At 50.3% G+C, this 17298-nt stretch overlaps 1 protein-coding gene and 1 non-coding gene across 2 annotated transcripts; both read right to left on the bottom strand.

Annotated features, from left to right (window-relative positions):
- Positions 1-615: 615 nt before the first annotated feature.
- Positions 616-3013, bottom strand: EXOSC4 (exosome component 4). The gene is made up of 3 exons (XM_027063640.2): positions 2540-3013; positions 1137-1343; positions 616-1024 (listed from the first exon to the last, which is right to left on the bottom strand). The coding sequence occupies exons 1-3, from the start codon at positions 2708-2710 to the stop codon at positions 665-667; spliced, it is 738 nt and encodes a 245-aa protein (XP_026919441.1). The 5' UTR covers positions 2711-3013; the 3' UTR covers positions 616-664.
- Positions 3014-6633: 3620 nt separating this feature from the next.
- LOC113600734 (small nucleolar RNA SNORA70) lies at positions 6634-6764 on the bottom strand. Its single transcript, XR_003421844.2, has one exon. It is a non-coding gene; the product is annotated as a small nucleolar RNA SNORA70 (small nucleolar RNA).
- Positions 6765-17298: the final 10534 nt, after the last annotated feature.

Genomic DNA, 17298 nt, shown 5'->3' on the forward strand with positions numbered 1-17298 from the left:
GGGACATGTGGAGTAGAAAGTGGGGGGCACTCCTATTCAGATCAAGAGATGCCAGAGACATGAGGGGAGAAGCAGCCCCTGGGGGAGAGCTGCAGGGGCTGGTGTTCAGTGCTCAGGCAGGTGCGCACATGCGTGTGTGTGTGTGTGTGTGTAGAGAAGACCCCGTTAGACAACATGTATCTATTGTACTTTTGGAGCCTGAGACTAAGGAGGCCCAAAGGGCTCCTAGGTTGAAAGGGGCCATTCAGTCCAAGCCATAGTCAAGACGATGTGAGACACGGCCCCCACATCTCCATGGTGGGTTCCCAGAGCCACCTTGACTTCTCCCTCAGCCCTTGTTGAACTCAGGGCCTCGGATGTGAAAACAGACTCCAGAGTCTATTGGCTTGGCCATTACAGGCCATGCTCAGCTGCCTTGAACCCTGCCTGGCACAATTGCTCTTCATCCACGGACACACTCCCCCCACCTTCTTCTTCAGGGTTTGAATCTTAAGGTTGCAGGAAGTATGTATTTCATGTGTGGGAGATGGTCCCCTTTCCCCCCCACCCCCCCACCCCCGGAGCAAGTACCAAGCCAGGCTGGGAGGGTGTGGAAGTGCTATGGGGCGATCAAAGTACAGCGCACTGTGTGTGAGTTTTATTCCGGGCCCGGGGGGCCAGACACTCAGTCCCCTAGCAAAATGGAGGCCTCCCGTACATGCTGCCGAACCACACGGTCCAGCAGGGTGTGCACGTCACGGGCAGCCCGGGCAGCAGCCTCCAGCACCTGCTCCAGGTGGTCTTCGTGCAGCCTGGCGTCCATTTCAAGCAGTGCAAGCTGGCCTGAGGCTGGCAGCAGGGCCAGGGCAAGCTGGGGGCCACCAGCTGCCTCCTCCACGTGGCTGAGGTCCGCCAGGGCCGTGCTGTCCACAAAGCCAGCCGAGCAGGCGCACACGAAGTCCCGCATGGGTATCCCGGCGTCCAGCACTGCCAGCGTGGCTGCATTCACGCAAGCTGCGTAGGTCCCACCGTCGGCCTGCAGCACCTGCAGGAACCGCGCCCACCAGCGGCATCAGTGTATCAGGCTCTTGACCGCGGACTCCCAACCCCCAGCCCATCCCTCTCCCTCCCCAGGCGGATAGCTGCTGCCTGCTCACCTGCACATAGATATCGATCTGGGAGCGTGGGTGCAGCTGTGTAAGGATGGCCGCCTCGAAGGTCTGACGCAGCTGCAGGCCCATCTCACAAGACTTACGGTCCCCATGTGGTCGCCGCTTGCGTTCGCCCGTGCTGAAGGTCGCAGAACTATACTGACAGTTCACCAGGGCCCTGTCAGGCAGGGCTCGTGCCCGGGAGCCCCGGATCTGGGGGAGGAAGGACACATGAGCCAGCCTCACTCCTGCCAGCTCGCACTACACCTTCCTCTAGCTCAGGCCCCGGACCTCAGGCTCCTTCCCACCCCTCCTCCTTCTTCCAACATCTCAACAACACAGCTACTTTACCTTCAAACGCCCCACAGGAGGGCCACTTGGCCCATCTCTAAGCCATCGTCCCCCCTCAGGTCTCCCCGTTTCCCTCCTCGCCTCATCCCCTCCCAGCCCATTCTCCATTTGTAGCCAGGGCCGGTATATTCACAAGTATCAAGTCTGACTGTGTCTCCTCTACACGCTCACATATGGTACTGCCTTCCCAAAGCTTCCCCATCACGTGTGACACAAAATCATAAATACTTTCCCTGGTCTGCGAAGCGGTGAGTTCTCACCTTCCTAGAAAGCCCTCAATCTCACTTTGAGTAATCCCCCACCTCCCACCAGCAGCAGCAGCCTTTCCACTCTGCAGACGTGCCGTGTTTGTTTCCACCCCAGTGGTCTTCCCTTCTCCAGCAACGGAGACAAGTCCCTTCGGGGCGCCTGGGTGGCTCAGTCGGTTGAGCGTCCGACTTCAGCTCAGGTCACGATCTCGCGGTCCGTGAGTTCGAGCCCTGCGTCGGGCTCTGGGCTCATGGCTCAGAGCCTGGAGCCTGCTTCCGATTCTGTCTCCCTCTCTCTCTGCCCCTCCCCAGTCCATGCTCTGTCTCTCTGTCTCAAAAATAAATAAACGTTAAAAAAAATGTTTTAAAAAGTAAAAAGAAAAGAAAAAAATAAAGTCCCTGTCCTCACGGAGTTAGACTGCCGTCTGAAGTGACCGATTACCGAAAGGCAGGGAAGTGTGTGGTTGTAGGGGAGGGGGCTTGCCACGTGAGGAAGGCGGTCTGGGGAGGCGTCACCCGGGGGATGACGTCAGAGCAGAGAGCAGAGAGAGGACGCGAACGCGGGAGAGCGCGGGGCGCTTTGAGGAAGAGTAAAGAGGAGGGCAGGGCGGAGGGGAGAGAGGCCGGTGAGGAAGGCGGGGACCACGGTGCACCACGCTGCCAGGACTTTGGCTCTGGAGCCGAGCGAGCGGCGGCGGCGGCCCTGAAGATGGGCTGGGTGGACGCGGCGCGCGCCGGCTGTCGCCTCGGCATCTTCAGCTCAGCCTGGAGGCCCCGCGCACCCCGCCCAGCTCGCGCACGCCCACTCGCCTCGTGCGGCCCGTAGACCACCGCCAGCGCCTTGGTGTTGCCTTGCTCGATGTAGGCCGAGCCGTCGGCCTGCGCGAACACGCCCATCCGCGCCTGGATCTTGCGCAGCTCCCCGGCGCGCCGTCCGTCTACCCTGTAGCCCTGATCCGACAGCAGCTCCAGGCCCGCCATGTCGCCCCGCCGCTAGCCACGCTTCCGCCCCCCGCAAAACTACAATTCCCGGCGGCTCTGACCCTCACTTCCGACCTCCCGGCGGCCTGCGGTTTCCGGCGGCCGAACGCCCCACTTCCGGCCTCGGAGCACTAGGGTGCCAGGCGGCCCCGCTTGCCCTACTTCCGGCCGCGGGAGTCTTGGGCGGTGCTGTCCTGGGCAAGAGCGCTGTGCCCGCGGGCGTTTTGGGGCGCTGTCCCACGGCTGCCAGAGGTGGAGACCGGCAGGGAGAAGGATCCCCCGGCCGCGCCCCTTCGGGTTTGTCGCGGGGGCGGTTTTAACGCTCCCCACCCCCCCCCCCCCCCCGCCCGAGACCTCCCCGGACTTTCCCGCACGCGCCTACACCAGGTCCCAGAGGGCCGGGACCTGCCGCGCCCGGCCACTCCTCCACCCCACCTTCGAGGACCGCGCCTGCGCCCTGCCTGCTAGTTCCTGGCCGCGGAGGCTCCTCGGAGATTGGGCGGGAGAGCGCAGCGCCTGCTGCAGGATGCGGCGTCCCGTCAGCGCTGATTTTCTTGCTCTTCCGCAGCCGTAAAGGCATGCGTTCTCCCAAGCCGAGACACGCTTTGTGTTTTCTTTGTGTTTTCTTACCGTTTAGGTTTTACATTTGTGCATTAAAAAAAATCGACACATAATCTGTACGGTACACACACATGCTCATACTCCTTTGATAGAGCGTTTAAGATTTTCTTTCCCATGTTGGCCGAGTTCTTTCTGTCCGCATCCCCTCTGCCCCCACACCCTCTTCTTTACCGTAATAAATAGTTCTTTCCAGGTTTTTCTCCACACTCAAATGTGATCACATGTGAATCAAGCACAGATACACGCCGTTGTACAGTCGTGTAGCATTTGGATCTGTGGTGGTTATTACTATTTAATGGGAATCTTATATGCACTTTTCTGTTTTTCACTCAACACCTTATGAAATCCGCGCAATCTTGTGGAACTCTCATTAATTTTTGATTGCCAGGATGTATCCCCGCTACTGCCCCACGTGGGCAGTGGGTGCCTGTCGAGGGGCTTAGGCAATGGGGATAGAATCCCACAATGCGGATTCTCTGAATGAAGAGTAAACGTGAGAGTTCCTTTTTCCCCCCTCTTCCCACCAAGAGTAACTGTTACATTTTTACATAATCCTTGCCAGTCCTGAGTGTTACTGACTTCACCTCTCTTTCCCGTATCCTGACTTGGTGTATTCCAGCGCCTGGTGGCAATCCCACAGGAGGGAACTGCCAGTGTGTCTATAGGGGGGAGATATGAGGGGTTTTCCTCCCCGGGTACCTCCTGCTCCAGGTGTCTCTGTTTCCCAGTGGTCAAGGTCCCCAGCAGGAGGCTTGTGTCCCCCCTTCCAGCGGCATGACTCAGCTCCTCTACAGTGCTTAGGAAGCCAGAGCCTGTGCTCCCACTTGGAAAGTGGGAAGATGGGCCGAAAGGGTTGCCACACACTGAGAGGAGGTGCCAGGAGGAAGGTGCACAGGCCCCGCTCCCAGCATGCCCTCCGTTTACATCCAGCTCCCGCAAAGCCGGAAAACGGGCCACCTTTTTCCTCTGAGGATGAAGATACCCTCACCCTTTCCAAAAGGGGTTGCGTGGAGTTTGCATGTCTGTTTATCTCTTGCTGCATAACCTTAGTGACTTCAAATAACAACAACTTATATTATCAGACCTTGCAATCCAGAGGATTGCCTGGGCTCATCTAGGTGGTTTGCACTGGGGATCTTTCCTGCCCGTGGTCACCGTGGACATTGACAGGTGTGGTCTTGAGGGCTTCCTCTCTCGCATCTTTCGTGGTTGTCGCTGGCTGTTGGCCAGGGCCTCATCTGGGCCCGTGAGACAGCGTACCTACCCACAGCCTCTCCATGCACCCCAGGCTTCCTGGAAGCATGGCGCCTGGGTTCTACGGTGACCTCAAAAGACAAGGTGGACAGGTGGTGTTTGAAGACCTAGCCCCAGAAGTCACATAGTGTTATTCCCACCAGACTGCATGGGTCAAGGTGGTCACAAAGGTCTTGCCCAGGCTCAAGGGGAGGGACATGGACCCTGCCCCTCAATAGAAGCAAGATTAACGTCATGTCCCAAGAAAAGCGGGCAGAATGGACACAGTGTAATAGCAGGAGCCCAAGTCCTGCAAGCACAGCGTCCCCTCCGAGGTGGTGGTCTCTGAGCTGAGTACAGCACAAAAGCTGTGAGTCGGCCACGGCCCTGCCACTGTCCCTGGTCTAAGGCTATGATGGCCATCGTCCTCCGCAACCCCCCACCCACAGTCTCCCTGCCGTCAGTTCTTCGGCCGGACCCAGCTGGTTACTGGTGGTTTGATCCAGCCTTTTTCTCTCAGCGGTTTGAGCTCGGATTGTCCCCGTCCTTGCTCGGTCAAGATTGCAGTAGTTGTCCATTGACACAGGTGGAAACCCTACAGGGGTCCCCGCATGTGTCCTGCCCCAGTTGCACACCCAGGACAATCAGAATAATGTTGGTCCTGGCCTGCAGAGCCCCGAGCTCAAAGTGGCTGGGTGATGGCTCTTCCCTCCAGATCAGTGGAACCCTTATTGTCCTTCGGTGGAAGCGTCCCCTCCACCCCTGCTTCCAGCCTGGCAGCGTCTCCAGTTTAGGGGGCCATTCCTGCCCCCCCTGGATTCTCTGACCCTGTGTTGTAAACACAGGTAGATCCAGGTTTGGGGGGCCTCACACTTGTACAAATTTGGGAGCTGTGTCGGGAATTCCGGACCACTCCTGGATTCAGTGATTTGCTTGGAGGACTTGTAGAATTTGGCACAGACTGTTGAACTTGTGGCTGAGCTTTATTCCAGAGAACGGGTGGTAATCAGCATCAGCAAAGGAACATGTGGCAAAATCAGGGAAACAAGCACAGCTTCCAGAACCCTCTCCCAGAGACCCCGCAGGACACACTCCCAATCCCCACAGCAGCAGGCGGTGACAGCATGTGTGGAATGCTGTCCACTGGGATGCTCACCGGAGACTCAGCACCCAGGGTGTTCACAGGGGGCTGGTCATGTTGGCGCCCTCTGCCTGGCACAAACCCCGATTCCTAATGCCTAGGAGGAAGTCAGGAGTTCCCCATAAGCCATATTTATTTGTTGAGTTTAGGCTCAATGGGCCACTCTTAGGGAACGGCAGGAACCTTCCGGAAACCGAAGCTCCCAGACACCAGCTAACCCTGTGAGCACATCTTCCGAAGGAGAGCCGTCTCAGCCCCGCCGTGTTAACTCTTTCCTGCATAGTGCTGTTTTCAACAAATAGAAGACAAAATCTATACGCGAAATTAAGTGAACAGAGTGACAAGAGAAACCCTAACACGTAACGTAAATTTTTAGAGTTCACCGAAAGCGCAAACATCACAAAACAAAGAAGATCAACATAATGTCGTGAATTGTCTTCCCGAAATATTTCTCTAACACGTTTCCCTTATGCTTTTTGGGGGTTTTTTCGGTTTGCTTTTTGTTTATTCAGGCAGGAAGCAGGATTTATTGGTGGGCATGAATGGGGACGGGCAGTCTGAAGTTCTCGTGAGTGCAGAGCCCGCCATTTGTCCAAGGGGCCGTGATGAGGGATGTATTTGACCCCATAGCCATCTGGGATGAACGGCTTTTCAGCCACCATGTCTTCAGATTCGTCCGCATTAAACTCAGTAAAGCCCCACTTCTTGGAGACGTGGATCTTCTGGTGGCCAGGGAACTTGAACTTGGCCCTGCGCGGGGCCTCCGTCACAGGCCCCTTGTTCGCAGCTTGGTACGGATGGACACGACGACTTGGCCAGTGCGCACCCCCGGCCACTGTGCCCTGGGGCTTTCCAAAGACACCCCGCATACCTGTCTGCAGCCTAGATTGGAGAAAGCATGTGATCAGACATCAATCTCCACTTGAAGCGCTGTCTCCGCGGTCCCTTAGGGCCACCCGTGCAGTCAGTAGGCTGCACACACTACCGGGAGGCTGCTGTTGGCCGCCATTGCACAGCAGCCTCCGCGGGGAAAGGCACAGCCAGAAACCCTGACACCAAGGACAGCATAGATGCGTCCCGGCAGTGTCCCACCCTCAGAGGGGCTAATAGTCGGCTGGGAGTGTGCAGGACCCTCAACGGGCTGTCACTTTCCCATTAGACTGAAGGGGAACTTGGGAAGATAGGTGAGTCCAGGGTCGTGAGCTCGTTGCCCCAGGCCATCAGCTCTAACATGGGTCCCTAGCGTGCAGCGCTAGCCAGTGGGAGGTAGGGCAAGCCTGGGTAAGCCAGGAGGGCGGTGCTAGCAGAGGGACTCTGGGTGGGAGGGTCCAGGGTCACGGGTCACTGCTGCACGGGTGGGGTGTTTAGCAGCAGCAGTGAAAGCTGTGCAGAACCACCTGCTGACCCACGGCCACTCCACTCACGGGCATTTGCCTAAGCAAAGCTGTGATGTCTTTTTCTGCTAAGTGCAAAATGTGGGCTTCAAAAAGCAATTAGTGTTACCTATCTCTCCCGGGCAACTACCACACTATCCTGGTCCTTTGCACAGTTCATGATTTTCTGTTGAAAACTGGACACTTAAAATTTTTTTTTAAGCTTACTTATTTATTTTGAGAGAGAGAGAGGGACAGAGAGCACATGTGGGGTAGGGGCAGAGAGAGAGAGAGAGGGAAAGAGAGACAGAATTCTAAGCACTTTCCGCGCTGTCCGCACGGAGCCTGACGAGGGGCTCAAACTCATGAATTGTGAGATCGTGACCTGAGCCCGGATCAAGAATCAAATACTTAACCAACCGAGCCACCCAGGCACCCTGAAAACTGGACATTTTAGACGAGCCATTATAGTGACTCTGGATTATGATTAACCAATCCTCCTTAGGTTTGTTGATCTTGCTGTTTTGTTAGTTTATTTGTCCAGTGGCTTCGTTTATTATTATTTTGTTAGTTTTTATGTCTAGTCTGGACAGGTCCGTGAAGTCTATTCCTCCACAGTGCGTAGCCTATGATGCCACTACTCAGAGCCCCACCACCCGGGTCTTATACTGAAGCCTGGCTTCCTAAAAGTCACATGTGGGTCAGGACAGCTTGGGGTTCAGCCACCAACCGGGCAAAGATTGTGCTTAAGCGACCCCCCCGCCGGTGAGGTGCCATCCACGGCTGATGGATCAGCGTGCGGCTGGAGAAGGCCTCGTGTCCAGCCGGTGTATTAGGCTGAGGGATACCCTCCAAGGCCCCAGTCCCCCAAAGCTATGAGTGTTACCTTACGTGGCAAAAGGAATCTTGCAGGTAAGATTAAGTGGAGGATCTTGAGATGGGAAGATTGTCGGGGATTATCCAGGCGGGCCCTCAGTGTCATCGCGAGTATCCCCTTTAGTCTGGTCACCAAAGAAGAGAAGGCAAAGTGTGGAGACAGAGTCTGGAGCGATGTAGCCCCAAGCGCACAGCATGGAACGAATTCCCCTCCCCCCCCCCCCCCCCCCCCCCCCCCCGGCCGGGGCCCTCCAGAAGGAACCATCCCAGCGAGCACCTCGATTTTAACCCATAGCACTCGTCTGGAGCTTCTGGCCTCCAGAACTGTAAGAGAATAAATGTGTGTCGTTTTAAGCCTTCGAGTTTGTGGTCATTTGCTGGAGCCTTTTCATAACTGTTCAGCACGAAGATCTCAACATTGACTCCTACGGCACCACACTCAACACCCAAAGAAAGTCAGTCCTGGGCGGGGTCTGGGGGAACTGGGGGCGGGACAGAGGAAATGGCCCTGGTCTACAAGCGTGTGTTCGGGGGATGGTAGCCTCAGCTTGTCCTGCCCAGTGTGGACCCTCTCACGTAGGGCTGGGCGCCGGGGGGAGGGGAGTCCCCACGTTCTTGGCTAAACCCTGTCAGGATGGAACTTTCATGATTGGGAACAGGGCTTGGGAGGGAGGAGGTTCTGGCTCAAATGCCACACATTCTGCTCTTCTCACCAAGACTTACGAGACCTCCTACGATAAATGCCGTTGGCCCTTTGGTCAAAATCCGGAGTAAGCGGGTCCCACAGCCCTCCTGGAAGTCCTGCCCTGCCAGGCCTCTCAAGGTCAAGGGTTGATGCAGGCGTGCTGTCACTTTTACCGCATTCTTCTGGGCAAAATAAGGCCCAAGGGCCAGTCCAGACTCCAGGGGCTGATAACCGGATCTCGTTTCTTCCAGGGAGGGCGGTGTGTGTTCCTCCCGTGGCAGCCCGTGTTTCGACATCTACCCCCGGCTGCGGACACCCCCGGGCTCCTCGGTAGGTGGGAGGGGCTACTTCTGCGCCAGAGGGGCCCCGCGTCTGTCGGAGGAGAGTGTGCGGCAGCCCCGCCTGGGCCACAGGTCCTGGATTCCCTCCACCCGGAGGCCGTGCGCCTTTGCCGTTGCCTCAAGTGCAACGGCTGGGCACAACATCAGTGTGTAATTCATAGCTCTCCAAGCCAGGAGTCTTGGCACCGCGGTCGCATCGAGACATTGGACTTCAATGACCATCTGATGTGACTTCCTTTCAGCTTGAAGAATTGTCTTTTTGTTAAGTTTTAGGTAAAATGGATAGATAACATTATACAGAAATTTCAGGCATACGATCTTATATTCGACATCTGTATACACTACAAAGTGATCACCACCAGAAGACGACCAATATCACCATACAATCGATCCATTCACACATTTTGCCCCCCCCCCAACCATCAGTCTGTTCTCTGTATCTATGAATTTATGTTTTGCTTTGTTCATTCAGATTCCACAGGAGTAAAATCATATATTTGTCTTTCTCTGCCCAACTTATGCCCTGTGGCATAATACCCTCAAGTCCATCCATGTTATCAGAAAATAGCACGATTTTATTCTTTTTTTTCTGGCTGAGTAATATTCTATGAGGTGTGTGTGTGTGTGTGTGTGTGTGTGTGTGTAACATCCTCTTTATCCATTCATCCACTGATGGACACTTGGGTTGTTTCTATATCTTGATGACTGTAAGTAGTGCTGCTATGCACATAAGGGTGCAGATATCTTTTTGGAATTATTGTTTTTGTTCTCTTCAGAAAAGCGTCCAGAAGTGGAATGGCTGGGTCATGCGGCAATTCTACTCTTAAGTTTTTGAGGAACTTCCATACTGTTTTCCACAGTGTCTACACCAATTTCCACTCCCACCAACAGTGCGCGAGGGTCGTCTTTTTTCCCACATCCTGGCCAACACTTGTGATTTCTAGCCATTCTAACAGGTGAGAGGCAGTGTCTGTCTCATCGTGGTTTTGGTTTGCACTTCCCTAATAATTAGCGATGTTGGACGTCTTTCCATGTGTCCGTCGGCCACCTGTTTGTCTTTGGAAAAATATCTATTCAGATCCTCCGCCCATTTTTAAATCAGGTTGTTTTTTAAATTGTTGAGTTGTATGAGTTCCTTACTTTTTATGAGTTCTTTATATATTTTGAATATTAAGCCCTTATTAGATGTAGGACCTGCAAGTATCTTCTGTTCAGTCGCTACCTTTTCTTTCTGGTTCTGGTTTCCTTTGCGGTGCAGAAGCTTTTTAGTTTCCCATTTGTTTATGTTTGCTTTTTGTTTCCCTTTCTTTGGAGTCAGATCCACAAATATATTGCTAAGACCAGTGTCAAGGAGCTGACTGCCTATGTTTTCGCCTAGGAATTTTATGGTTTCAGGTCTTATACTCAACCCTTTAGTTCATTTTGAGTTAATTTTGTGTATAGTGTAAGATAGTAGTCAAGTTTCATTCCTTTGCATGCGGCTGTCCAGTTTTCCCAGCACCATTTATTGAAGAGATCGTCCTTTCTCCATTGTATGTTCTTGGCTTCTTCATATTAAATGAACTGTTTATATGTGTGTGGGTTTATTTCTGGGCTCTCAGTTTTTCATTGATCTGTGTGTCTGTTTTTATTCCAATACCATACTGTTTTGATTACTATAGCTTTGTAGTATAGTTTGAAGTCAGAAAGCATGATACCTTTGGCTTTGTTCTTTTTCAGGATTGTTTTGGCTATTTGGGATTTTTTTGGTGGTTCCTACAAATTTTAGAATTATTTATTCTAGTTCTGTGAAAAATGTCATTGGAATTTTGATAGAGATTACATTGAAACTGTAGATTGCTTTGGATGGTATGGACATTTTAACAATAGTAATTCTTCCAATCCATGATCATGGGATATCTTTCCACTTCTTTGTGCTGTTTTCAATTTTCTGTCATCAGTGTCTCATAGTCTTCAGTGTTCAGATTTCACTTCCTTGGTTAAACTTATTTCTAGGTATTTTATTCTTTTTGATGCAATTGTAAGTAGGATTGCTTTCTTAATTTACGTTTTTTATAGGTAATTATTGGTATATAGAAATACCACACACAAAAAAGAAATGTCACAGATTTCTGTAAATTGAGTTTGTATCCTACAACCTTATTGAATGTGTTGATTAGTTCGAATAGGTTTTTGGTGGAGAATTTAGAGTTTTCTATATAGTATTACATCATCTTCAAATAATGACATTTTTACCTCTTTATTTTCAATTTAGATGCTTTTTATTTACTTATCCTGCCTTATTGTTATGGCTGGGATTTCCAATACTGTATTGAATAAATGTGGTAAGAGTGGACATTTTTGTCTTGTTCCTGATCTTAGAGGGAAGGCTTTTAGTTTTTCACGGGTGAGTATGATGTTAGCCATGGGCTTTTCATATATGACCTTTATTATGTTGATGTTCCCACTATACCCAATTTGTTGAGAATTTTGATCATAAGTGGATGTTGAATTTTGCCAAATGCATTTTTCACATCTATTGAGATGATCATATGAATTTTCTTCTTCCTTTTGTCAATGTAGTGTATCATGTTGATTGATTTGTGGATGTTGAACAAATAAATAAATCCTACTTAATCATGGTGTATGATCCTTGTAATGTAGTGTTTAATTCAGTTTGTTGATATTTTGTTGAGGATTATTGTATCTATGATTATAAAAAAATATTGGCCTGTAATTTTCTTTTTTGTTGTTGTTGTTGTGTCCTTGTCTGTTTTTGGTATCAGGGTAATGCTAGCCTTGTAAAAGGAGTTTCAAAGTGTTCTCTCTTCTTCAATTCTTTGGAAGAGTTTGAGAAGGATAGGTATTAAATTTTTTTTTGTATGTTTGATAGAATTCACCAGTTGGGGGCGTGGTGTGGAAGAATTCACCAGCAAAAACATCTAGTCTTGGACTTTGTTGGGAGGTTTCTGATTACTGATTCAATCTCCTTACTAGAAATAAGTACATCCAGATTTTCTATTTCTTCCTGATTCAGTCTTAGAAAATTGTATGTTTCTAAGAGTTTATCTATTTCTTCTAGGTTGTCCAATTTGTTGACATTTAATTGTTCATAGTAGTTTCTTACGATTCTTTGTATTTCTGTGGTATCAATTGTAACTTCTCTTTCTGCCTGTCTTTATTTGATCCCTCTATCTTTTTTTTCTTGGTTAGTCTAGCTAAAGGTTTGTAGGTTTTCATCTTTTCAAAGAACCATTAATCTTTTCTATTCTCTTTTTAGTCTTTATTTATTTCTGCTCTTATCTTTATTATTTCCTTCCTTCAACTAACTTTAGGCTTTGTTTGTTCTTTTTCTAGTTCTTTTAGGCATAAAGTTACATTGTTTGTTTGAGATTTTTCTTCTTGAGGTAGGCCTGTACTGCTATGAACTTCCCTCTTAGAACTGATTTTGCTGTATCCATAGATTTTTGGCATGTTACATTTTTTTAAAAGTTTATTTATTTTGAGAGAGAGAGAAAGTGCGAGTTAGGGAGGGGCAGAGAGAGAGAGGGAGGGAGAGAGAATCCCAAGCAGGCTGCACACTGTCAGCATGGAGCCCAATGCGGGGCTTGAACCCACGAAATGTGAGATGATGACCTGAGCCGAAGTCAGATGCTTAACTGACTGAGCCACCCATGTGCCCCTGACATGTTACATCTCCGTTTTCATTTGTCTCTAGGTGTTTTTTTTATATCTTCATTGACTTATTTGATGACCCATTGTTTGTTCAGTTGCATGTTGTTTGATTTTTAAAAAAGATTTTCAGTAATCTCTATACCCAATGTGGGGCTCAAACTTATAACCCCAAGATTGAGAGTTGCCACCCAGGTGTCCCTATTTTTAAACATTTTTAATGTTTATTTTTATTTTTGAGAGACAGAGAGAGAGAACATGCGAGCGGCGAAGGGGCAGAGAGAGAGGAAGACAGAGAATCTAAAGCAGACTCTGTGCTGTCAGGAAAAAGCCAGATGTGGGGCTCACACCCACAAACCATGAGATCATGGCCTGAGCCGAACTTGGATGCTCAACCAGCTGAGCCACCCAGGTGCCCCCAAGTTTTATTTTTAAGTAATCTCTATACCCAACATGGGGCTTGAACTTACAACCCCAAAATCAAGAGTCACATGCTCCATGGACTGAACCAGCCAGGTGCCCCCATGTTTTGTATTTTTGATGTCACATTTTACATCTTTTCTATTTTTTGTATCCCTTAACTAATTATTGTAGTTTTATTCCGTATTACTTTCATCTTTTAACCTTCATACTTGCTTTACAAGTGATTGATCCGGTATCTTTACTATACATGTACATTTCCAGTGAGATTTTTACTTTCATATGTCTTCTTATTATTAATTAGTGCTATTTCTTTTCAGTTTTAAGCACTCCCTTTAACATTTATCATACGTCTAGGGGCTCACGGGTGGCTCAGTCAGTTGAGCATCCGACTCATGTTTTCAACTCAGGTCATGATTTCATGGTTCTGGGTTCAAGCCCCATATCGGGCTCTGCGCTGACAGTGCAGAGCCTGCTGGGGATTCTCTCTCTCCACCCCCTCCCCCTCTCTTTCTCTCAAAATAAATAAATGAACTTAAAAAGATTATCATAAGTCCAGTTTAGTGGTGATGAACTCCCTTAGTTTTTCCTTATCTGGGAAACTCTTTTCTTAAAGTTTATTTATTTTGAGAGAGAGAGAGAGAGCACAAGTGGGGGAGAGGCAGAGAGAGAGGAACAGAGAGAACCCCAAGCAGGCTCCACGCTGTCAGCTCAGAGGCCACTGTGGGGTCCATTTCACAAAATGTGAGATCATGACCCGAGCCCAAATCAAGAGTCTGATGCTTAACCGACTGAGCCACCCAGGTGCCCCTTATCTGAAAAACTCTTACTCGTCCCTTCAATTCTGAACGATAACCTTGCTGGAGAGAGAATGCTTGGCTGGACGTTCTCTCCTTTCAGCACTTTGAATATGTCATGTCACTCCCTTCTGACCTGCAATGTTTTTGCTGAAAAATCTGCTGAGAACCTTATGGGGTTTCCCTTATAAGTAACAAGTTGCTTTTTCTTGCTGCTTTTAAGATTCCCTCTTTAACCTCTACCACTTTGATTATAGTGTGCCTTGGTGTGGATCTCTTCAGGTTCACCTTATTTGGAACTTTCTGGGATTCCTAAGCCTGGATGTCTGTTTCCTTCCCCAGGTTGGGGAAGGTTTGAGATTAGTATTTCTTATTTCTTCAGATAAGTTTCCTGGATCTCTCTTTCTCTTCTTCTGGGATCCTCATAACACAAATGTTATTTTGCTTGGTGTTGTCCCAAAGTTCCCTCAAGTTATCTTCACTTTTTAAAAATCTTTTTTCTTTTTGCTGCGGTGTCTGGGTTCCATTGTTTTATCTTCCGGCTCACTGTTCCATTCTTCTGCTTCATACAGTCTTCTGTTGAGCCCCTCTAGTATATTTTTCAGTTTAGTTGTTGTATTCTTCTTTCTGTGACTTCTCTTTTGTACTTTAGTGTATTTTTTATCTTTGTGTTGAAGTTTGCGCTGTCTCACCCATTCTTCTCCTGAGTTTGCTGAGCATCTTTGTGACCATTACTTTGAAATCAGATTGCTTATCTGTTTCATTTAACAGATAAGGTTTTGCTTTGTTCACTCATTGGGAACATATTCCTCTGTCTCCTCATTTTACTTGATTCTCTGTATTTGTTTCCATGTATTAGGCAAATCAGCTGCCTTCCCCGGTCTTGAAGGGGTGGCTTTGTGTAGAAGATGTCCTGTGGGATTCAGAAACACTATCCCCTCTGGCCACCAGAGCCAGGTGCTCAAGCAGCGTCCTCACTGCGAGTGACAGGAGCCCACCTGCTATGGTGGGGTCACACTGTGGCTTAGAGGTGGGCGGGGCTCTCACCTGGCCCAGCTGTGGAGTGGTCATGGTGGTGGTGGGTGGGCAGGACCCTCAGCAATCTGTGCTCTCTGGTGCTAATGAGTTAGAATCAGATCACAAAAATGGTGCCTGTGGTAGCTCTGTCTCTGGACAGAGTCTCAACAAACAAGTTCCTTCCTCTCTGAAAAAAAACTTAGGATTAGTAAATGGGTCTCATTCATATATGGTCTACGTGCTTTTCAAGCTGGTGTTTTTGCACTGGGTCCTGGGGTGAGTCAGTCTGTGTGTGAGGTTTTTTTTGTTGTTGTTGTTGTTGTTGTTTCATTTTTTTCAATGTTTATTTTTGAGAGACACAGAGAGACAAAGTGTGAGTAGGGAAGGGGCAGAGAGAGACAGGGAGATACAGAATCTGAAGCAGGCTCTAGGCTCTGAGCTGTCAGCACAGAGCCCAACAGGGGAGTCAAACCCAAGAACCGCCAGATCATGACCTGAGCCAATATCAAGAGTCAGATGCTTAACCGACTGAGCCACCCAGGTGCCCCTCCTCTACCTGTTTCAATGCTGCCATTTAATCCTTTGTTGTGGAGGCTTTGTTCATCCAGCTTCCAGGGCTTTTTCAGAAGACATTTCTCCACGTGTAGTTGTCAATTTGTTGTGTCCTTGGAAGGAGATGACTTCAGGATCTTCCACGTGTCCATGTTGTGAAGAACTTTCTTTAGTATTCCTCGTAAGATAGGTCTTCTAGCAGCAAATTCTCTGTCTTTGTTTATCTTGGACTGTCTCTTTTTTACCTTAATTTCCAAAAGATCATTTTCCAGAATCTAGGATTCTTGCTTGAGTCATTCTTTCCGGAACTTGGAGTATGTCATCTGGTTTCCTGCCTCTGTTGTTTCTGATGGGGAGTTAGTTGGGTGTTCATCTTATTGTTGTTTTCATCTGTGAGGAGTCATTTTAATCCTGTGACTTTGGAGGTTTTCTCTTGGTCTTTTAGTGTTGTGACTGTGATATGCCAGCTCCTAGAGGCCACCCGCACTCCTTGCCATGGGGCCCCCTCAGCAGTGGGGACTCTCCCGGGCATGGAATCTCCTTCACCAGGAAGAGACCTATTCTTTTAAGGACCCACCTGATTCAGTGAGTCTCATCCAAGGTAATCTCCCTTTATTCCTCAGCTGTGCCACATAAATTACCGAATCATGGGGTAAAATCCATTTTATTCTGGGATTATGCAGGGCCCGTGACCTCGGGGGCCTTAGTATTCTGCTCACAGACCAGTCCCGGCCGCGACTGCCCTGAGCCTGTCACGCCCTTGAGGTAAGATGTCTAGTCCTTTCAGAAATACTCTACTCCATCATGGTCAGAATCAGGACACTTCCTAGTTATAGGAACTATTAAAATTGTCACCATTTCCTTTGAGATTGAGCACGGGTCCCACCCCGTCCCCTGGGGCACTGCTGTCAGCCTCCCCTGCAGTCTGCTCTGTGAAGACCCCCGGAGCTGGCCAGGCCACACTGAAGCAGCCGGGGAAGGGCGTGCAAATCCCAGGAGGACTTCGGGTCTACAAGTGGCAACTGTGCTGAGGGGGTCAGCAGGCAGGAGATGATGGTGAAGTAAACGCCAATCATAATACAAGGAAAGGACAGACAATGACAGCGGAGGCAGAGAGCTGTGCCGGTAGAGGGCACATCGCATGAAAGAAGGAAGTCCTTCATATGCTCTAAAATGTAAGCTGGGTGGTTACTCTTTGGGGTGGTTCCCCTGCGGCGGGGGCATGCCTTGGGGCCTGCAGGTGGGGGAGCGTGCCGTGTGGCCTGCGGGGTATAGCATACTTTCCGGGCGGCCTGCCCTCCACCTGACACAGCTGCCCCCTGCCATCCCTGCCCCACCTCTGTGCCTCCAGCCCCGTCCTGATGCACTTGCCGACTTAGCTGCGTCCCCCGGACCCTGACCCACCCCCACCCCTCGCTGTGCAGTTCCTGCTATTTCTAGGCCAGAGGTGCCCCTCCCACGGGGCAGCTTAAACAGCCACTGTCCTGGCCCCTTGAGATGTCCTGCTGGCTGTGTGACCACCTCGGGGACCGAGCCGTTGCCCGGCCCCGTGAGCTGGCACGGGCGGGGGGGATGCTGCAGCTGGGGGCCAGTGGGCAGCCAGATGGGGGATGGGGAGGCTTTTACTCCCACTCCCTGCAGCACCTCCCTGCAGCACCTCCGTGCCAGGCTGGCATAAAGAAGCTTCCGTCCTCCAAGAGGGGCATCCCAGAAGGACTCCAGGCTCTCGGCAGGTCTGGGCTCCTCTAGTCATTTGGCCCTCAGGGACCAGAGGTCAGAGGTCAGGTGTGCCCTGCTCAAGGGGCCTTGGCTCTGACACCCGGAATGCGGCTGAGGCCCGGGTGCAGGGGCGGCCACTGACCTCACAATGACGGGGTCCGC

This window comes from Acinonyx jubatus, chromosome F2 (genome assembly GCF_027475565.1).
Source record: "Acinonyx jubatus isolate Ajub_Pintada_27869175 chromosome F2, VMU_Ajub_asm_v1.0, whole genome shotgun sequence".
Lineage (NCBI taxonomy): Eukaryota > Metazoa > Chordata > Mammalia > Carnivora > Felidae > Acinonyx > Acinonyx jubatus.